General features: G+C 44.1%; 2 protein-coding genes across 2 annotated transcripts in view; both read right to left on the bottom strand.

Annotated features, from left to right (window-relative positions):
- The window catches only part of GNA12 (G protein subunit alpha 12), a 44,608-nt gene extending 27,728 nt beyond the window's left edge, over nt 1-16,880 (bottom strand). The window contains exons 1-2 of the mRNA XM_063344952.1: nt 16,107-16,880; nt 3,111-3,326 (exon numbers count right to left, since the gene is read on the bottom strand). Coding sequence (XP_063201022.1) covers nt 3,111-3,326; nt 16,107-16,427 — 537 coding nt within the window. The 5' untranslated portion in view covers nt 16,428-16,880. The remainder of the gene's footprint in view (nt 1-3,110; nt 3,327-16,106) is intronic.
- A 1,398-nt stretch (nt 16,881-18,278) lies between these two features.
- The window catches only part of CARD11 (caspase recruitment domain family member 11), a 66,673-nt gene continuing 62,829 nt past the window's right edge, over nt 18,279-22,122 (bottom strand). Inside the window, exon 26 of the transcript XR_010072350.1 lies at nt 18,279-21,732. The gene's annotated coding sequence lies outside the window, so the exon portion shown is untranslated. The remainder of the gene's footprint in view (nt 21,733-22,122) is intronic.

Raw genomic sequence — 22,122 nt, 5'->3', positions numbered from 1 at the left:
GACCCAGACAGGGATTTACAGCCAGCACTTCTAGGCACTGAGTATGAAGCAGAAAACATTCAAACGCCCAGAGGCTGCTTCTGTGGTCCTGGAGAAGCAGCTTTCAGATTGTACGAGGTTATGGTCAGAGCCATTTTCTTTCAACAAGTTTGCTGCTGCTGAGTCAGGCATTAAGCTGAGCATTACAGACCATAGGAAGACACCTGCACGCTGCAATTTTCAGCTCTAGTTAACCAACCAACGTGTTTTTACTCTTTATTTTTAAACAAAGTCACACAGCTTCCTGGAGAAATAGAGAGTTCAAAAGCAGACCAATATAATCCTATGGCTTAGAAGCCAAAATAACAACAATAATAAAAAAAGAGCTGATGTTCAGTTGACTGTAAGACCAGGGTGAAGAAAATCCAAGTGCTGAGCAAGGGCAATACTTCAGACCTTGTCCACAAACATTCAGAAAAATCACAGTAACGTAAAGCTCCAAGATTTTGGTGATGATTTTGAGACTATTATAAAGACAATAAATTCAGTTCAAACCAAGTATATTCCATTTAATAGCTCACATATACTAAATAAGAAAGGGAGTCCTGATGCAGAGGTTTTCTTTAGACCTAGTTAAAATCAGTTCAGAAAAGATTTATTTTCTCAGAGTCCGCTATATCTGGCTTCTATTTATTTACATGAGTCTATATCCAGCAAGGGTTTAAACTAAATTAAGGTATGGGTTTATACACATCATATGCGAGTATAAATAAGGCATCTCCTTAAACCACCTGCTTTCTTTAAAAAGTTATGCAGTTTTAAGTTTTACTTTTTTTTCTTTTTTAAAAAGAAATTTTACTGCTGCTAATCCCCGTGTACTCAGCAAATCAGACTTCTGCTGAACCTAGAAGTGAGGCATGGAAACTTGTTCAAGTTAAAGTCTTAATAATTCGATTAGCAACCAGTCCAGAAGCAGCATTTGTATCCTTGAGAACAATCTATTACATGTTAAAAAACCCCCTTATGCAGTAAGTGCTTTTTATTTACATTTGAGGTACTTTATAAATTCCTGTGCAATGTGCACAGTAAAATAATAGCACCCGGCATTTTCAAGTCGTTCGCGCCCCAGATGCATGCAGCGGGACTGAGTTACACATTATTTCTGTAACACACCACACTGTTGCGCTAGTGACAAGTTCACAGCTCTGGTCCCTGCAGCAGTTTCAGTTGCCCCAGTAACATGAAACGGGTTATATGACTGCCATCCAAAAAGATGCAGGATAGAACCATACCACGACGCTGAAGATGACAGCATATTAAACGATCGCTTGCATGCCTGTATGCTTGGCTTTTATGGGGCTTTTTTATTTTTTGGTATTTCCTGTTTAATCCTTAAAGCCAGAGAATGCAGAGGTAGGCCGACTAGTCTTGGAATGCTATTTATTCAACAAACTGGACTTCTTTTTTCCAGTTTGATGCAATTTTATTGCTAACCGGTATAGGAATGAAACTCCCACATGATCCCAATCTGAATCTCCCCTTAAAAACAAAACCCATGCTTGATCATAGCATTTCCCAGAAAAAAAAAAAGAAAAAAAAAAAGAGTTCTTAACAGGCTGTTGATGCAATTATTGCTTATTATACTGGATTCTCTTAGTAGTTGTCTCATGTTAAATTCAAGTTCCCTGTGGCATGAACCATCTTTTTATTCCACTTTTGAACAGTGTTTAGAACAGCAAAGTCTCAGTCTGTGTCTACAGACACCAGGAATTATGAATCAACTGATTTATCTCTCCCTTGCACACCTTCTCCCCCCAACACTAACATGGAAATCATTACATTTCTAGCCTAAGGAAATGAGATTTATATAATCATCCTGTGGCAATTTTACCTAGTCATTTTATTTACTCTTTAGCCATTTACCAGTCTCAAGATACTTCAGACAGATTTCAAAGGTGCAACAAGACGACTCAAATAGGCATCTTATAAGTGGAGACAGATGAGCACCTAAGGGCTGCAACATGAGTTTAATTACAGTATTAGACACTAGAGAACCCATGCAGAGGAGTAGCACGAGGAAACAAACTACGAGAATTTCACTGCCGAATTTCTCTAGTTTTTGTATAGCTATATTGAGATCCTTCGTAAGAATCTAAGGGAGACTATACAAAGTCATGTTTCTAACCTCTACCCACGTCCTCTAATGAAACTTTGATAACGTATCTAGGCATGAAGAATTTCACCTTTAACTGCTTACCTTTTTTTTTTTTTCTTCCTAAGAAAAGCAGAATAAAGTTTAGGGACAGAACACCCAAAACAAAGAATTCTACCTACAGATTAAAGCACAATTAATAAGTTAAAATCATAAAGATAAATTCATTAGAACAATTAGGCTATCACCCCATATCATACAGTCACTGTGGTACTAGGTCGCATGGATCAGTACCTTGTTTCACTGAACAGAGAAGAGAGAGAATAAAAGCACCTCCATCTTGTACACAGGAAGAAAAAGTAGTGGATTACGAACAGCTGTCAGAAACATATTCCATACCAGAAGTGCAGCTATTTTGGCACGAAAACATAATAACAAGAAAGCAAGGAAGATAGCGCATTTTTAAGCTCACTGTCATCTTTCAGTCGCTTATCCAAGTTTCACTTGCAGACGTCAGGATGAAAAGAAACAGTCAAATAGCAGTAGCCGGAATGGGCGTTGCATTCACTTCAAAAGATCTGCATGCAGGAACAGTTTGCCAGTATCAATATAGTGCAAGCTGGCAGGACTGGAAAGTTACAAATTAAGTGTGCCTTCATCAGTGACCTACTATGAACAGACCTACTGAGCTGCTAAAATATTTTTAGTTCAACCAATTCCTGCCTTTTTTGGTTCCTCTTGCTCTTCCAGTTTATCCAGTCATGTGCACTTTTCCACTCCCTCTTACTGCCATGTAGTTTTTCAAGTTTGGCTCCAATTACCACTTGTTTCTGCTGCCGAAGAGCTCAGATTTACAGCATGACTATGAACAGCTCATATAATGGCTAAATCTCGCACGTAGCAAGCAATCTTTCAACGGAAGAGATATTTATACAGCAGGGAACTTTTCTCCTCCCCCCATGACGATGGATGTACTCACCAGCTGATACTCGCTCCGACGGCTGAAGGCTTCCTTGATTCCCGAATCCCTCCAGAGCGCACCCAGTGCGGGTACGTAGAGCTGGAAGGTGGCAGGCTCGATGGGCATTCCAGCTTTGTTTTCAAAAGCCATCAAAAACATTCCATGCTTCTCATTCTCTGTGTACTGCCAAGGGATTCCCAGTTTGTCCCGTGCATCGACCAGAACCCTGCAGCCCTAAAGAAAGATTCAGATAAGAAAGTCAGTGATAAAAAGATTAAAGTGTAAAAGAACAAGGATTTAGAGGTACTTGAAGCTTTCTTTTTTTTTTTTTTTTTTTTTGACACTATTCTGGCCAGACTGAACTCGGGAGAGAATCATAAACATTGTTTATTGCAACGTCTCCAGCAGAAATAAGACAGAAAGAGCTTGCTTGTGTTAGCAACTTCGCCCCAATAAATTTCTCCAGGTGGAAAAAAAACCAAAACAACAGCCTAGCAGCAACAGGTAGTTGCAACAAGCAATACTACCAACAGATAATAAAAGTAAACATCAAATGCACAAGAAAAGCGCCTGGGAACTAATGTATGATCCTCATAGCTGTAGTTTTAAAAGGAACACCATGCCTGAAACCATATTCTTCCATCTTTATCTTTGCATTTGGGTTTTAGATACCAAAAAGGGCATACTAGCTTTCTCAAGCATTAAAAAAATATTGTTGAAAGAACATAGTGTATATTTTGGTGAAGCAAATGGATTCTCTTATCCAAAATTGAGGCAACGTAGTAACTTCCAGTGCTGGGTGCATCCACAAACCAGTGAAACATTCAGGTAAAAGAGATTGCAATACCAAACTACCCAAATCAAAAAAGCTTGTTGCTGTAAAGTACAATTTTGACACTATCTCCTTAGATGCTATACAAACACAGCTATCAAACCTTACAGGCTTCTGGAAAACTCGCTGTAAATGAGCATCTTCTCTTGAGACACTTCCACCCAAATGGCTACGTCCAGCAGGAAAACCCAGCGGCAGGAGGACTGAAGACACTGTAGATTTCAAGCTACTGGGCTCAGTAAAGCAGGTGCAGTATTCTGTCACCATCAGCTCACTTCTTGAATTTGCGACACATTTGCTAAGAAGTCATGACAGGTAAGTGTGGGCACTCTAATTCTGGAAAAGCAATCTGGAAAGAAAGTGACTTAGGTCTCATATTTAAGTTCAGATTACTGAGACTGCTTAATTTCACATTTTGCAGTTTTTATGGAAACTTAATTTCATATTCCTGGCAACGAGCCAAACACATGAGGTTAAGTAACTTTGAAACTTCAGTCTTGAATCTAACTACACCTATACTGAATAGCTTCAGATGGCCAACAGATATTTCTCAATAGCAAACACCAGTTTAACCGTGGACAGGTCTGTTGATGATGGCTTAACATCTCAAGTACTATCTAATTCACAAGTAAAAGCTCTGGGTTATATTAAACTACTTTTCTCATTGTATTCATCTTTTGGCTTTACAGTTTATGAAAACCAATAAAAGAAGAAAAACCCCAAAGTGAAGTTTTGTTTCCACAGTTACTCACATGAACCTCCACGTTACTGGACTGATTTTTTTTTGGGGGGGCATACTTTAAGCTATCAAGACTGCACATATGTTTTCTTAACACTTGAACCTTTCACCTCTCCAGTCCTTTAACAGCACCACACAGCAAGAACAGTAACTTTCCCAATGGAAATTAAGATTGGAGAGGGAAGTGAGAAGCAACTTAGTGTGAGTGTCACAGAATAGGAACTCAGAGTAAAGCATCACCGTTGTCACTATGCAACAGTGTTCCTGAAGTGCAGCTTCCCCAAAATGTAAATATTTATAGTTCTCCAGTGATTGTTACTTTCCTTTTATAAAGTAGAGAATCTATTTCCCAGAATAGCATGAAAAGACTAAAATTGAATGTATTTTCAAACTGCTGCTTTAAATTCCAGACGTAACTATCTAGTAACTCTGTCATACAGACCAAAAGCCAACTCTCATTCCTAGTTTCAGAGTTTATCCCTTTATTAACAGAACCCTTTAGATCTGCTGTATCTGAATGGTGTGAACAAATGTTAGCATAAGGAAAAAAAAAACCCACCACGTACAACATTTTGTCTCCGAATTGGCGACGCCTGCACTATGTCTCTTACCCTCAGACACTTGCAAACCCATCACTTGCACAGACCGCCAGCCCGGCTGCAATTCAAAGTCAGTGTCAGCTCCCCTTGCCCCCAGCTGAGAAATTCAAGATTAATTTTTTCCCAAAGCACGGTGGTGACCGAGACAGGCGGGACACGGCTAGTTCTAGGTATTTAGTGCCAGGTTTGTTTCTGCTCAGTGAGGAGTGTTTACGGAGAGAAACGGTTAATCTGCGCCCCGTGTCAGCAGGCGATCCCCATCTCTCCATCATCTCCCAGCCGGGTGCGGAGCTCCTGGCCCACACACGCCAGCTCTGACCTTTCACCTGCTTCAGCTCCAGCTCTCCAAAGCCATCTCTCCCTCTCCATCTGACAGCTCCCGGGCTGATTTAACCCTTACACAGCCCACAGCTACCACAGTCCCTTCAGAGCCTCTCCAAGGAAAGACAGCAAGATCGCACAATTCCTGTTGGGATAAAGTGGCACTGGGACCTCAGTCTCCGTGTGTTTCCCTGCACTGTCGCTCTGCCTTTTCCTGCTCCCACTGGAGATACAGGGGATCTCGAGAGATGGTTGTTAAGGAAAAGTTCATCGTTTGTTTGGAGAAAACCACAGGACAGAGTTTCAATCGAGGGTGTAGAGACTGCCCCAGGCCCAGAATAGTCACTTATCTGCTGGCTGCTGCTCCTTGGAAAGGCGGGTTTGAGTCTCCCTGGGGCAAGAGAGGGAACCCAACTTAGACCTCACAGACCCTGCAAATTCAGTATCATAACATTACCTACAGGGAGCACGTAGCATCAGCACCTTCCTCTGCTTGAGAGGGAGAAATGGCTATCACCAAATCACATACAGAGCCCCATCTGGGGCAAAGCAGCAGATTCAGATGTAGAGCCATCAGCATTGGCAGAGACGTAAAATGACGCTTACAGAAGGTCAATTTTAAACACTAAATGAAGAACACAAAAAATAAGAAACAGGTTAGCAGGAATGCTGTCCTACACATATCACAGGAACAGCACCTCCCAAAAAATCAGAATTTGTGGAACACACCAGCTTTGAGATATATATACACACACCTAAAATGCATCAGAAGTAAAAGCTTTACATAACGAGCAAAATAGCCAATCCTTCTTCCCCCCAGCTCTTCACGGTTAAAAGTATTTGTGACTCAGCAAGATCCCCAGAAAGTGAATCTAAACTTAACATTTCACTATCTCCGCAAAGCGGTTCTATAAGTGCTACAAGCAGATATCAGAAAGATGAGGAGAAACAGAGAAATCGCCAAATTTAGATCCCATGTATTACTATTTCTGCATTTCAGAGTTACTGATTATATTATTTTTTTGCAGCCAAAATGAGCATTTGATAATCCTTGCCCCATTAATCTGCAGTATAAGTTATCATAGAAAAGGTTTTCTCTTTCTGGGAGCACATTCAAAACACCTTCCATATCTCTTTCCTCCAAAAAGACCATCATGGGAGATAGCGAAAGAGTCACTTTTATCTGTAGTTAAACTTGCTGAAAAGTTTATATGTACTGTTGATGCCCAGAGGTGAAGATTTCATTTAAAAGGTTAAACTTAATTAAAATTCACAGAACTTCCATTTATTATAGAATGAACAGAATGGCTGAATGTATTTAATAATAGAATATATTTATCAAAACTGAATTTGGACTCAGACATCATTGGTACAAATAAGAAAGAAAATCCACCACATAAGTCTTATTGCATGTACAACACGTCCCCCCGAGCTCTAACAATGCAGGTAACACCTGACTATTTTCATTGCAGTGCTCATTTCACAGTACAATACTGCTATGACAGGTTTTCTGATTTTCTACTATTGTAGAAAATGTCAATTCAACCTTTCATTCAGAAGGCCAAACACCGTCAATTACCATTCTGTTTTCAAATTTGGAATATGGAAAAAAAAAAAGTGGCAACAACTTTTGAAAAGCTTCTGAACAGTTCAACTGATCTAAAGCTTTTGTGCTGCAAAGTAGGACCCAGAATAAACACAGGTGGAAAGAATGAAAATTCACAGATAAGGACAGTGTCAGGCATTAGAAAATGGCAAAGCAGCAGCATACTGGAAGCACCAGTTCAGGATAAGAAGTACGAAGTTCTCTGTTACATTTCTTTCCTAATAATTTTTTACATATTCAAGTCACTGTATAAATCCCTGGCATGCACAAAACTTAGAACCAGAAAAGGTGTAACAAGCGTGACATGCAATCTAACTCACAAAGTATCGTATCCTACATGGAAGAAAACACTAAAGAGATCTAGAAATCCACAGTTTTGAAAAAAGGTAACTAAGGCATGATATATCAGAAATCTACAGAAATTGCAAACCACTTGGCGAAGGGGAGTAGAAAGAGACTGTTCCTTCCCCACCCTTTGCTACTCAAGTATGAGTGGTACAGCAGCACAGTTATCCAACAGAAGGCTGAACTACAAGAAGGGTTTTTCCTATGCGCCCCCCCCCCCCCCCCAGTGAGACAAACTCATTTACATAGGATGCTGGCCAAAAGTATAAATGGACTTAAAAAGCAATCTAGACAAATTGCTGGAAGAAAGGTCCAAAAAGGACTATTCGATTACATTCCAGATGCAACCCCTGGCTCAAGAAGTTTCCGAAACCAAAGGCTGCCAATAACTGGAGGAGTACACCAAAGTATCACATTGCTGCCTTCTTGTACCCGTTTTTGGTTGTGGTTTTTTTTTCGTGTCAGAGGCAGAGCGCTCGATCCTTGGCCTGACGGAGCACAGCTGTTCGGCACGAAGTAGAATGTTTGCTACTCAGCAGCAGTATGAAGGTTTTATAAGCGTTTGCACAAATGCTCGTTACTAGGACTGGCTCAAATATATTTTGTCTCCTTTACTTTTGAAAGTGCTCTAGCTTTGAAAAAAAATAATCCAGGTTGTCTTACATTTTTAAATAATAATAAAATGGTTTTGTGGGAATTACTAGAAAGGTTATCACCAGATCACTAGCTAATGTCATTTGAAGCCAGCGAAGCTTGCTAATGCAGGAAAAGTGTTGCAGTAGTTAAAGAGCAGCTTGATTTAAGAATATCTTATGTGAGTAGTTACACTACTACATATAACACAACATTATCATTTTAAATTATTCACATACTCCAGTACTTAAAGGATTTGTTATCCTAAAAATCCCATACCTTTCACCAGACAGACCAACACGTGGGCTGAGAGAACACACCACAGTTAAGCACCAAACACACAATGGATGCAATAGGCTTGAGGGGCACTTGCACATAAGCAAGGGCAGGTTCTTCCATGCGCAAACCAACAGTCAAGTGATCAAAAGATCTGGTTATTCTACTTAAGTGTCTAGAGAGAACTTGCAAAACTACTTAGAGTTTGTATACAAATTGAAAAGTCTCATACAGTGCGTTTTCTCAAAATAATTTTAAGGAACTATTACTGGGTTTGAGATCACAGACAACAGAGTAACTGATACACATTAAATACTGCAGCAACTACTTTTTAAGCTTTTACCATTAATAAAATTGCTCAACCTCATACCAAAGTCCTAGATGTCCAGCACCTATATCACTTATGGAAACTATTGTCAGAGAAGTGCCGATCACTGCTGAGTACTTGACTAGGGGACTCCAAGTCACAGCTAACAGGCAATACTGTCTTCTCCTACGGCTGTAAACCAACATGAACACTGCAAGCAACAGGGAGATTCAAATCTGTTTCCTACTGTGTGTTTTTCCTCATTGTTGTTGACAAGGAACTGGCAAGCCCTGGGGATCACAATTCACAGAGACCAATATAAATCTGAGCTAATGCCAAAAGAAGTGCTCTCACCTCGGGAAGATATTTCCAATGCGCCCTTTACGCCAGTGGAAGAGAAGGAAGCGATGCAGCTATATGAACACAGGCCCAGCTGGACCCGCAAGTTTAACTGTACCAAAAAAACTGCAACAGCTCCATGATCAGTGGTGCCAAGACAAGAGAGAGAAAGCTGAATCACCCAGCCTTAGATGGGACTGGACTTCTCAGCAGCAACGCTTACTGGCAAGTAATAAAGATGATAAAATGTAACCTACGCGTATTTTTAGAAAACATCCTTTAACCGTCTAAAAAAGACATTTTCAAATACAATTTGTAAAAATAAAGCTGTCAGTGTTTGCAAACATAGTGGTGTGCATTTTTTTTAAATTGCCATCTGGAACACTGTGAAGAAGGTGATTTACTATTAACAAAGTAATAGCAAGACAATCAGTTTTTCAGCACGCTATCGTAAAAGCGTTAGCAGTGTTTTTATTTGATCTATGTCCTTGGAATGTTATAGCCAAGCAGCAGCCAAGCACCCAATGTCACTCCGGAAAAGGTTTCCTATTACAGAGCAGCCAGTCTAACCACTAGGTACCATCAAAAGGGGCATCTTTCCCGGCAGTGCAGTTCCACCTTCTCCTGTCCCGTAGGTCTGCCATTCATCTGAGCCCACGAGCCAATCCAGTGAGCAAACATCACCAAAAACATACTCACTTATATAACAAGTGTTTTCCATCGCCTCTGTTAGTTTGATGTAAGGCAAGACAGAAGGTAGGGGTGGGAGCAGCACCAGTTAGCCCAGTTAGACAACAAAAAGGCTCAACAGCTATGCGTGTATTTTCACCATTCACATATTCCAGTGCCACCTAGGTGAGAGGGAGGTAAACACTGAAGATGACCTACCTTCTAGCCGAACATACAAATAAAACATGGGAACAAAGGGGAAGTGTCATTCATTTAGTCCACAGGAACCCAAACATTAAGAAACATTTGGATTAGCCACCAAATCTCTGAATTGGGAGCAGCAATGATGTCTGCTTGTCTGAAAACTCTGAAAAGAATCCTTGTCTTTGACCGAATCCAGCAAAATGACAATAAATGCAGCAGAAGAAAAATACTCTCACTGCAAGCTTTACTTGCAACTAGGAACAAAGTAAAGAGATGATGACCTGAGAGGTGACAACTGGTGCGAGACCTTAAAAAAAAAAAATAAAAAATTCTGAGTTAATGCTTTCAGAATTAGATTAACAGCTTTCTCCTTTTCCTAAGACCATCATACTAACATCTAGTTCCTAATTAATTTGTGCTTTCAATGGAGCAGAAGTAGCATCTGCAGTTCCAAAAGCATTCCCATCAGGTTTGGCAAGACCCTGTCATGCTGCCCTAAAATATACTGCCGCAGTACCCAGCAGATGCACTCAGGCAGAAGGGAAGGGCCTTCAACACCAGGATAAGACCAGTTCCTCAACCCCACGAGGGTGAAAGACACCCATGCAATGAGGAAAACTCTTCTGGCAACTCTACAGCCTCCGATTCCTTCTAGCTTTTTCTCTTGTATTGAACTTACTTTTTCAAACAATGTGCACTAGTTTGCCTTTGCTCCAAAGTTTTCTTGTAAACATTGTTAGTAGCACTGTTTGCTAATTTCTTTGCTAATACGGTTTCCAAGTTAATTATAAAATTGTGTGTACACTCGACCAACTGAATATAATATAAGCTCCCAAATTTGGTCACTCAAGGACTAAACTTTTGTCTGGAAAACATCAAAGTATGTGTCTACAGTCTCCAGGGACTAACTCATGTTCTGCAATACTAATGACTACATCACAAGAGCATTGTAAGCTCTATTTTGGAACAACAATGAATATTTATCACTTACTATTGACCATTACTCCTCTTCCACTATCCACCACGATGAAGACAGATTGCTCTCTCCTAGCCCAACCAAAAGATGCCCCAAATGCAAAAAGACCACCAGGGCTGATGAAATGTATATTTATGACACAGAAAATACATCAACTGGAAGTTAGTAAGAGTTTAATTAATTAAATAAACCTGGAATAGGAAGACCAACAAGACTCATAGGTTTTTTTTTTCCTTTTCCACATGATTTTGTGAATATTATTTTTCACATTAAAATAACCACTAAACAGTAAAAGCCCAAAGCAAATAATCAAATTTAAATACCAGTTCTATCATGGAACTTTAGCACTTGTGTTTTAAGTTTAATGGAAAAGCTCCTAATTAGCTACAGTTCCCATAGAGTATTCTCCTTGTCATTCCTTTCAAAAGAAGTTGTCCCAGCAGCAATGAGATTGACACTGTCCTGTGACAAACTACGCAAGTGCAGAGTTGGGATCTAGCTGAAGTAACAGACTGTGTGTCACTAACACCACATCCTAATGAGTTACCAAATTCATTTGCACATAACCCCAAGGAAATGTGGAGTCAAGTCAATTTAAAGACTGAATAGAGTTAATACAATGGAAAGACATATATTCCCCCTGCATTTGTAGGCTATTAGAAGAAATACATTTGTGTCATAAATGATGAGGTAATTTGGTCACTTAAAGTGTAGCTCCCAACTAAACTGAGGAATATTCTTTTCCCATTTCCCAGAGTTTGTATCTGTACCTGACTGAAACCCGCAAGATGCAAGCAAGTGTTCTTGGTTTGTTTTTCAAGGACACAGGCACGACTTTATAGCCAGAGACCATCAACACAATATCAGCCCATTCAAGGTATACAGCGTACCTGCAATAACAAAGCAGCAGCAGCCGCCTAGGTTTAGTATTGGTTGCAGAAGTCCGGAGTTGTTCTTAAAATGGATTTCAGCACAGGCTACTTGCTTTGCCCACTTTACTGTCACTGATATTCAAGCTGTTGAGGAGAAATGCTCTCGGGTATGCCCGCAAGTATTGCAACTGCACTCAGAAGTCCCAAAGACATATCCTTAGGGAGTTTTCATGTTCAAAATCTTTGGTTGGCTCCCCCTCGATCCCACTCAGAGCCCACAAATGAAGTTACACACCATTTCCTGAGTAGTTCTTTCCTCCGCGATTCCAGGCTTTTCAATTCCTTAGTCATCGCAATTGAGGCCACAGACAGCGAGAAAACGCTCACGGATGTATTGAAACCTTGAGCTGGCCCTCCCATTTTCAAAATGGAAACTAACATTTGCAAAAAACTCAACAGATTATACTTCAGGGTTTTAAAAGCTGAATTTTTCCTCTCTTCAGATTGAGATCTCCCAAACAAGCTGGTGCAAGTACCACTCTGGTGCTTGTAGATTACTTTAATTATTTTCTTATGCAGCTAAACTGGGTTTTTTCAAGCAGCATGATATTCTCATACTTGAAACAAACAAAAAAACCACCCCAACACAGTTAGAGAAGGAACATCAGAGCCATGATTCATTAACTGTTATCAAAGGAATCAAGCAGAGTAGCATGGCCAACCCATCTGTTTTGGAAGGTATCAAAAGATTACTCCTTCGGTTACAGTCAGAAGGCATCAGAATGCTCATGTAACACCACCAGCCATTTCTTAGATTTGAAATGTAAGGTACACAAAAGTTTTCCAAGTTCCCCTGAATATCCACGTCGCCTTAAAATTCATGCTGCAGCAGCTAGTCCTGTCCTATCCACTTTCCTTTTCCAGGTGGGTGTGCTAAAGTCATGAAGCCTGTGTACTCATACCAGAGCATTAACACTACTGCTTTTCACTTCAGTCATCAAAAAGTTCCAAAAAGTTACTTTGAAACTTAGCCTCGATTAACAAGCAAAACCCTAGTTAACCGATGACTATTTACCTTAAACCAAAGCAAAACTAATGTATTTGAAGACAGTCCCACAAATGCCAGAAAAAGCTAGTGAGGCTCTGAACCATCACCTGTACTAAATGGAAAAGTAAATTCTGTATCATAGATTTATTTCATTTCAGCATTTTGTTTCTAACTAGGGTTTCCCAAAGTGGGGGATGAGAAACAGAACAGAGTAAGGAAAGAACCCAGCATTAAGAATGCATCAGAAAAGTGAGACGCTGAAAACTCAAAATAAAGTGGAAGCTGACATCAATTCATACTTAGCGCTTATTTTCGAAGAAGTTTCAAGTTCTGTTCTCTGAATCAGTTCCTTCATTCTCCGTAAGCTGCATAGACTGCCCAAATACTACTGAAATAAGCACTTCAGAATTATCAAGCACTATTGAGAGAGTAGTAATCCTCCTCCTTCAGAGAGAAGTTTAGTCATGGTTGGAAAATGAAAATTGACCATTTAATCCCAGAGATTTACACTGCATTTCTAACTCAGATCTCAGTGTTGTAGAAGCTTAACAGAACCATTGTCTGACTACGCTGAGAACTGTGTGGAAAAAGGGGCTAAGGCTGTTGCAGCTGTACTTCCCGACGTCAAACACATTTATATGCTATTCGATAGGATCATTTTCATTTCACATTGTCCACATACCGTATGACAAAAATTCACTTTATATCCTTTCTTTTCAGTTAGATACATGGTGATCTCTGCTCCATTTAGTCTTAATAGATGGTCGTTCTAGTTTGAACGTCCTGAAAAACTGAAAAGAACCTGTAGTCTAAGCACTTTATGACAGAAAGAACGGCAATCAGGTTCATTTGACAATTTACTTCGTCAAAGAAGCAAAATAAGTTTACTTGAAACATTTTACGGTTTTCCACAGAACAAAGTTTAATACAAGCAAGTCTTACCCAATTACCCTAAAATAAATGCAGTGACAACATCAGTCTGTTTTGAAAGACCTGTAATTCTGTCTTTGTATTTGATTTCTTCTTGATGATTATGGCAGAATACCAAGGTGTTATCAGGTTTCTTTCAGATGAGCAAAATGCAAACAGAACGTCTGCTGCCTTCTCCCCACACTCCAGTCTCAAACCTCCTTCCCACCAGAAAAATCATTTAGTTCCCTTTGTTCGCTCTCCCTCCTCCTGCATACTCTTTCCATAGCGACCATTCCCAAGCCATTCCCCAAAACCTATGAGTGAAGAGTAAACCGTATTCTTATATCCAAGAGCCAGCTCTGTCATCCAGAGCAATAAGAGAACAGCCTGACAGATGCTGTCCACGTAGCTAGAAGGATAGCCTAACCTCACACTTTCAAATCACGAACTGCACGGCCAAAAGGGTGTTCTGTTGAACCATATTTAGAAAGTGTTGAGCCACTTTAAAAATACTTCCAAATTTTAATTTGATGATTAGGAGGCTTGACAAGGTGTTCAGCTGACAACAGTCCAAGAAGTGTTGTTAACTACTGGTCTTGAAATCGGAACACCTGACTGCTACCTTGAGGACTTGGATTCTACTTCCAGTTCTGCAAATTTGCCCAGAGCCATCCAGCAGACAAGTGTTTCAAGTGCCGAACTCAGCCCCCCCTACTACAAGATGGAGACACTTACTTTCCTTTCCAAAGCACACTAAATTCTACTTCTGAAAGCTCTATACCTTCTGCATATATGAAATATTACAATAACTAGTATTGCTTAGACAGTTTAAAGGAAGAAATTTAGATTTTTTTCTGTTTTCACAAATCACTTCCTTAAAAGCGTCTGCTACTACTTTACATCAGTACAGCAACAAACAGATTACTGGCAGTACCAAAATAAGCATTAAAACCTCCAAAATAAGACTCCTTATTTCTAAGTGCATACAGAAAAACTCATCAACTCATCACACTCTCTTTGCTTAGATAACATCAATGAGAGAAAAGCTTCTGAGCTTCAACTTCCTTGCAGTTAATCGGCTCCTGCAATACACATACATGTTCCTAAAAATGGACTAAAAAAAGGAAATTAGTCAACAATTTTCCCGTTCATTAACAGAAGCAAAAGCCCTTCATGGAATAGTGGCATTCTTAAAAATAAGAGTCATTGTGTGTGTGCACTTCAGTGCATATTAAGCTTCTATTCCAAAAAAAGTCTGAAAATTCAGGAGTAACTCTTGTTATCTTTAACTTGCACAGTTCCCTTTCCTTTAATTTTCTATGAAATCTCACGGAGCCTCAAAAATCCATGCCCGCATAACAATGGAGACAGTCCTACAGAAACACTCAGGCAAGAAAGTAGCAGTTTTTTTAGAGAGAGATTATAAGGATGAAGAAAGATACATTCTTAAGTGAGATACTTATGCATCTTCAGGCATTTTCTGAAATATAATCATTTCTACCTGCACAGGGCATCAAAGCTCATTTCCCAGAAAGAAACAGGATTTGTCAAAGCTGGTTTTCATAAATTGTGTGAAGACCAAAGGCTCTACTTGTTGGCTCTATCAGTACCCTTTATATTCTCCAGTCAGTACAGAAACATAGTACCAGCACTACAGAGCCTGCACACACATTGAACAAAAAACTTTTCTCCAAAGGTACCAAAACAAATTTATCTCCCTTTCAGAGCTATGCTCCATAACATGCCGCACTACCCAACTGTAAGGGCCCTGTTTCTAAAGATGTACCAAGTAACAACCGCTTGCAGCCACAGCATCTATACTGGGACCCATTTCTTGGCCCATCTCGAGGTACACAGACACAGGGCACTTCACAGAGGCACAGAAATTCCTGCTCATTTCTTCAAGCTCTGAAGTTTCTCCAGTTCTGACTTAGAGGATGCTCTCATAATGTTTTTTCCAGAGCACAAGCCACACCTATATCCTCCTTCCTCTGCGTTTCCACAAAGCTTTTCTCAATCCCCTTCGCAGGGAAGTTTCCTTGGAGCCCTTTTTTCACTGAGGCCTTCCGACGAGTAAGGCTGGAAACCTACAGAGCCGAGCCCCCCGCAGCCCCGCGGGCGGCCGCACAAAGGTACGCGCCTTCCGAAGCACCTGCACCGCAGAACCCCCCGCCGCTTTCCCCGAGACGGGGGAGCCGTGGCCGCCCCGGCCGAACTCCCATCCGATTCTGGGCACGGCCCAAACTCCCCGAACTGCGGGATGTGTCGGCGTCGGCCTCCCTCCCCCCACGACCGCTCCCCCCGAGCCCGGGCCCGGTTCCCCTCCCGCCCCTCACCTTGAGGATGTTCTCGTAGATGGTGGCCCGGAACTCCAGCAGCGCCTTCTGGTCGAACTCCCGGCCGTGGATGATCCGCATCTGCTTGAGGAAGGTGGACTTGCCGCTCTCGCCGGCGCCCAGCAGCAGGATCTTCACCAGGCGCCGTACGGCCCGTCTCTCCCGGGCCAGCATCGCGTCGATCTCCCGGCTCCGCCGCCGCGCCTCCCGCTCCGCATCGCGGCTCCGCTCCTTGCCCTCCCGCCGCGACTGCTCCCCGCCGCGCCCGGTGGCCTCGGCCGGCAGCAGGCAGCGGCTCAGGGTGCGCACCACGCCGGACATGGCGGCTGCGGGACGGCGGGAGACCTTCACAACGCCGCGGAGACCCCAGCCAGCTCCGCCAGCATCGGGCGGAGGCCACCGAGACGCTGGGACCCGGGAGGAGGAGCAGCCACCGCAGCCGGGGGCTAAGGGCCGGGACCGCCCATTCCCCTTCTCCCGGCTCGGCTGGGCGACGCTGTGCAGGGAGGGGAGGCGGGTGCGGCCCGGGGAGGGAGGCCGGCCGGTCGGCCGGGGGGAGGGGTGGCGGCGGCGGCGGGGCGCGGCCCACAGGCCCTACCCGGGGAGGGGGCACCGCCGCCCTGCTCCAAGCGGCGAGGGGGCGCCGCGGGGTCGGAGAGAGGCAGGAAGACGCCCCTGAGCCCCTCGGCCCCGGTTCAGCCGGCGGCCGCCTCCGGTGCCGCTGAGGCGCTGGGGGACGGAGGAGCCCCCGGCCCCTTCAGTGAGGGAGCGCCGCCGCCTGCGGAGGGAGGTGACCGCCCCGCCCTCCCGCCCAGCTAGCGCCGCGTCTCACTGGGCGGCGAGAGTGTCGGTCAATGCTTCCTTCTTCCAATTGGAGAAGCCGCCATGTGGGGCGGGATTAAGCGGGCGGCAGGGCTCAAGGCGAGGCGGTGCCAGGAGGGACAGCGCGGGGGCGGAGCTTTCCTGCGGGAGGCGGGGAATGCACCAATCAGAGGTGAGAGGGCGGGACTCCGAGCGAGGTGATGTTGCGGGGGGGCGGGCCCGGGGCCTCGCTTTGGGAGAGGGCGGGTCCGCCGCGCGGGGCGTGACGTAACGTGAGGCGGGGCTGAGGCGGCGGGGCCTGCCCGGGGCGGCCGGTGTTGGGGCGGTCGGCGGCCGCCGGGCACGGAGTTAGTGACGGGCCGGGGGAAAACCATACACGGGGGGTTATTCCGCACCGCAGCAGTGCGGCCGTCAAGCTGCAAAAGTCACGCAGAGACATGCATCGCGCGGTCGGGCCGGTGGAGGGGGGGGTGTCCTCCGGAGGGACCCGGACAGGGGCCGAGGAGATGGGCCCACGCCAGCATCGTGAGGGTCGACCAGGCCGAGTGCAGCATCCTGCACCTGGGTCACGGCAATCCCCAGCACAAGTCTAGGCTGCCGCAGAATGGACTGAGAGCAACCCTTAGGAGGAGAAGGACTTGGGGGTGCCGGTGGATGAGAAGCTCAACACGCCCCAGCAATGTGTGCTGGCAGCCCAGAAACCCCCCCGCACGCTGGGCTGCATCCCCAGCAGCGTGGGCAGCAGGGCAAGGGGGGGATTTTGCCCCTCTGCTCCACTCTGGGGAGACCCTACCTGAGTAACAGGTCCAGAGGAGGCCCCGGAGATGCTGGGAGGGCTGGAGCCCCTCTGCTGTGAGGACAGGCTGAGGGAGCTGGGGGGGGTTCAGCCTGGAGAAGGCTCCAGGGTGACCTTAGAGCCCCTTCCAGTCCCTAAAGGGGCTCCAGGAAAGCCTGGGAGGGACTCTGGATCAGGGAGGGGAGCCATGGGATGAGGGGAAAGGGTTTTAAACTGAAAGAGGGGAGATTTAGGTTAGATATCTGTAAGAAATTTTTCACTCAGGGCAGTGAGCCCCTGGCCCAGGTTGCCCAGAGAAGCTGTGGCTGCCCCATCCCTGGAGGGGTTCAAGGCCAGGTTGGACGGGGCTTGGAGCAACCTGGGCTGGTGGGAGGTGTCCCTGCCCAGGGCAGGGGTTGCACTGGGTGGGCTTTAAGGTCCCAACCCAAACCACTCCATGATTCTATGATAAACGCGTCCTCATACAAGTACATGCAGTCAGAGCACTTCAACACCCATAGTGTCTTATTAAAGCTATTTTTAAAACCACACAAAGCAGCTGGAGGCCTGGCTGCCCCAGGGAGCTGCTGCCGAGCAACTTCAGCCTGTCATGGCAGGGGCTGGGGTCCAGCCCAGGGAACGGCGTGGAGCCTCTGCTGTCAGCTGCAGCACCCTGCAATGCTCTGCGAGGAATTTAATTTCTTGATTGATGTTAGGTGTAATTGCTTGTAAAGCATATTGAGGCAATCTAGTACTGGGCCGATGATGAGGCCGGGATTAAAGTACCAAAGTACGCATCTGAAAGAAAATCCCCTCGGTCTCCTGATTAGGTACTGCAGGAAAAAAAGAACATTTTTCGGAAGCAGCTGGTATGCGATCACCTAGCAGTGGCTGTGATCCCAGACCTTCTGGCTGCAAAATGAAATTCTAAAAGACAGGCACGTCTCCTCAGTTCTATGAGATTATATGTTCCTTTCTGTATTCTTTTGTCTGTGCCTCCCATTATTCATGCCATAAACATCTAATCCAGTGTAAGCTTCAGATAATTTATCCTGCCCCAGGCCTGTACCAAACACTGGCACAAGTGACGCAACTGCAGAGCTGAGGGAAACGACTAAAATGACTAGGATTTCATAGAAAGTTAAGGATGTTAAGAAGCCTGAAGATGTCCCAAAGGATGAGGGAGTCACAGATTTAAAAAAAAACCCAAAACAATTAAAAAAACCTTTAATGGAAGTGAGAATACCGTGTGAGTATTAATCACAGTGAGATGCTGTTCTCAACTCTTCCCCAAGGAGCAAATCTTTTTCTCTTTAGCAAGAGGAGACACTTAAAAACAACTTTAGGTACTGCCGAAGTCAGGAGGAGGGCAGCACAGGACTCTTAGCCATGAGCCATTCGCTACAGCACAGAACCATCCTTGAGAAAGTGACTTTCTCCTCCAGGATCTTACCCTTTGATTGTAGTTTGAGACTCAGCAGCAGCTGCTCATTCCGCGTATAAAATACTGCTGTAATTCACGACTTTCCCCACTGGATGTCATCATTGCCCCACCAGAAGCCAGTCAGACCAGCAGGATGGAGACCAACCCCCGAGCCCCCCATACTCTGCAGACCTGATTTTTGCAACAGCTGAGCACTCAGGACCTGCTGGAATCCACAGGTGCTGAGCTGCCTGCAAATCAGACCCGATGTAACGGTGAAGTGCCCAGATTGATATTTTCTGATTAGCTCCGTTACTCCTGCCTCACTAGCTTTGTCTGTGCCCTACTTGAGGTCCTCTTCAGACTTCTGAGGTTCTAAGGGGTTTTGGCAGAGAATTCAAACAGCTATGAAGCCCAGCTCCCGTGATAGGCCTGCGTCGTCTGTAAGGGAGAATGAAATTATGGTATACAATAAACTAATCAAACAAATCAGTCGCCAGACATCCTTAGTTCTCTATGCATTCATCCATGAAAGCAGCTTTCAACAGCTCACATCTAATTGTCAAAAGGAAAAGGTCCACCCCTCCCCTCTCCCCCGCAGCACTGTTGTTCCTCATCTAATCATTCAGAAGCTGTTCTAAAAACAGAACAAAACAGAATTTTGTTTACTACGGCAGATCTGCAGCAGTACGCCTTCTGTTGCTCTGCTGAGGGACTGGGCAGAACCTCACAAATGCACGTGATGATCCCTATTGATGTTTCTGCAGATGTTTCGTTATGAGCATAAGGAATAGGTGTAGGCACCCCAGTAAAAGCTTTAAAAGAGATGCTCATACTCAGTCTGAATGCCTTCCCTTTCTCTGTTTCCTTATTATCGGCCCAGTTCCATGCTTCAAGATTTCCAGTTCATCTCCCTTCTTTGGGCTTAGACTGAAATTAAAACAACTTATATTGATATAAAAGAAAATAATGTTAATGATTTCATTTTTCTATTCCTTCTTTTACCTTCTCAGTTTTCCAGCTTTACCATTTTTTTATTTCTACTGTTTTCCTTTTCCCCATCTCTGCTTCTTCCCATAACTCCTGTTCTCTTTCTGCTGAGATGAAGAAATGCTTGTACAGCTGCTTCTATTTCTCCTTCCTTCATCTCCCACAGATATAGAGAGAGGGAGAAGGAGCCTGAAAGATGGAAGAAAATAGAGGACTGGAGGGTAGAAAGAGAGAGACAACAAGGGCCACATTATTTTCATTTCCCCTGTTGGCTGCAAAGCAGCTGAACTATGAGCAGAAAGACAGGGAGCTCATGGGGGAAAGGCTGGAGCATGAACTTCTAAGGCCCTGGCCGTAAGAAAAGACAGCAGAACATTAAAGCTGAAAAGCTGTATGGCAGTTGGAGAAGCTAGTGGACTGCTTGTACACGAAGACCTTATTGCAGATGGGAGTGACATCTGGGCAGCTCCGTTAAATGAAGAAGTAGTTGTGGAAAAAGCACTGATAGAGAGCTCCGCTCAGTAAGTCTAAATTTTCTGCTCACAGAAAGGCCAGAGGAGGACACGGCCTCACTGATGAATGCTGGCACAAAGTCTGTGAAATGGGGAGGGCTGAGATGCCTGACCTTGGTTCTTTCTATCTATTGCAAGCCCCCCTTGTTTCTACCTGAGTCAGGCATGGAGAGGATATACGGATTTAGCCCTTGGAAGGATGCAGAGCTATCATTTCAGTGTCTTGAAGCTCGTCGTTGACTAATCCCAAAGTCTTCACAAGTCCCCACCTGGATGACGGCCCATTCTTCATCCAGTCCACTATGACCCCGTAGCTTAAAGCCGGTGTTCTCTCCTCCGAAAGAGTATTATCACCATCGGTGGAGGAGGCAGAGCGCGAAGGAGGTGCCACCACACTTCAGCTGAGAACGCTGCTAATGGACCCTAGAAGTTTGCCCGTACCTGGGACACTGCTGTTGTTTTCCTGAGCGCTGCCAGACACTGTCACTGCCAGGAAGAACGTTTTTTTCAGTGAAACTGGGAAGCAAATAAACAACAAGGGGGATATGCCCACCGCCACGCAGCAATATCAGAGCTAGTGCTAATGTAATGTAAACTTCAGAGTTTAGGCGAGAACCTGGCAATCTCAAGACAACAGCAAGAAAGAAGTATGCACTAATGGAATCACCTGAGTTGATAAATCATCCACCTTCTCCTTCCTGACCACTGTGCTAGATGAGCAAACTGAGTCAAAATATCGAACTGTTGTTACCACAGGGCAGAAGCACTCCTGGCTTCGTCTGACTTATTTAAAGATGTTGGGGCCCTTGAATTGCTTGTTGTGCATTCAGATAGCAAAGCTGGTAGATCTGAGGAAGATTTATGATCTAAACTCCTTTTGCTTCTTCTCCGTTGTTGAGACTGTGACTCTCTTTGCCTGAGGAGGTGCTGCAGTACATATGCGCTTGAAGCCCTTACTGAGCTGGTAGTTTTGTCATGTTAAAAGAGCCATATTCTGCTTATTGCATTCTCCGAGGTTTTATATGGCTTGTTCAATGACCTTCTCTCTGCACACTCCCCATGGCAGAATGAAAAGTGGAGGGAGACACAGTGAGCGATGTTCTCCTGTGGAGGAAAGCAACAAGAACAGTTCAAACAGATCAACTATTTTCTAGTAACATCATTAAGTATATGGGAAACTTCCAGTACTAATGTATTATTTTTTTTGCTATAGGTGTTGAGACCTTTGCTGGATGCTTTCTGCAGGACTTTATGACCCCTATTGCAATATGCTCTTTCTCAGAGATCCCAATTCTTTGAAGTGATTGCAATCTTAACTCCCGTGAAGCCAAAGAAAACTGAAGTAGTGAGGCATGTCTCAAGAAAAAATCCACTTACTAGTGAATTTGTATCTTGGTATTGGCCTTGTCCCTTTTGACATTGCTTTGGTATACAGTTGTTTGGGATACGCATCCATTTTTTTGATTCAGATTTACCTAAACTCATTGAGCTTCC

This window comes from Chroicocephalus ridibundus, chromosome 8 (genome assembly GCF_963924245.1).
Source record: "Chroicocephalus ridibundus chromosome 8, bChrRid1.1, whole genome shotgun sequence".
NCBI classification, from domain to species: Eukaryota; Metazoa; Chordata; class Aves; order Charadriiformes; family Laridae; genus Chroicocephalus; species Chroicocephalus ridibundus.
Note: the sequence above shows the minus strand (reverse complement) of the source record. Positions and strands in the feature narration are given on the sequence as shown.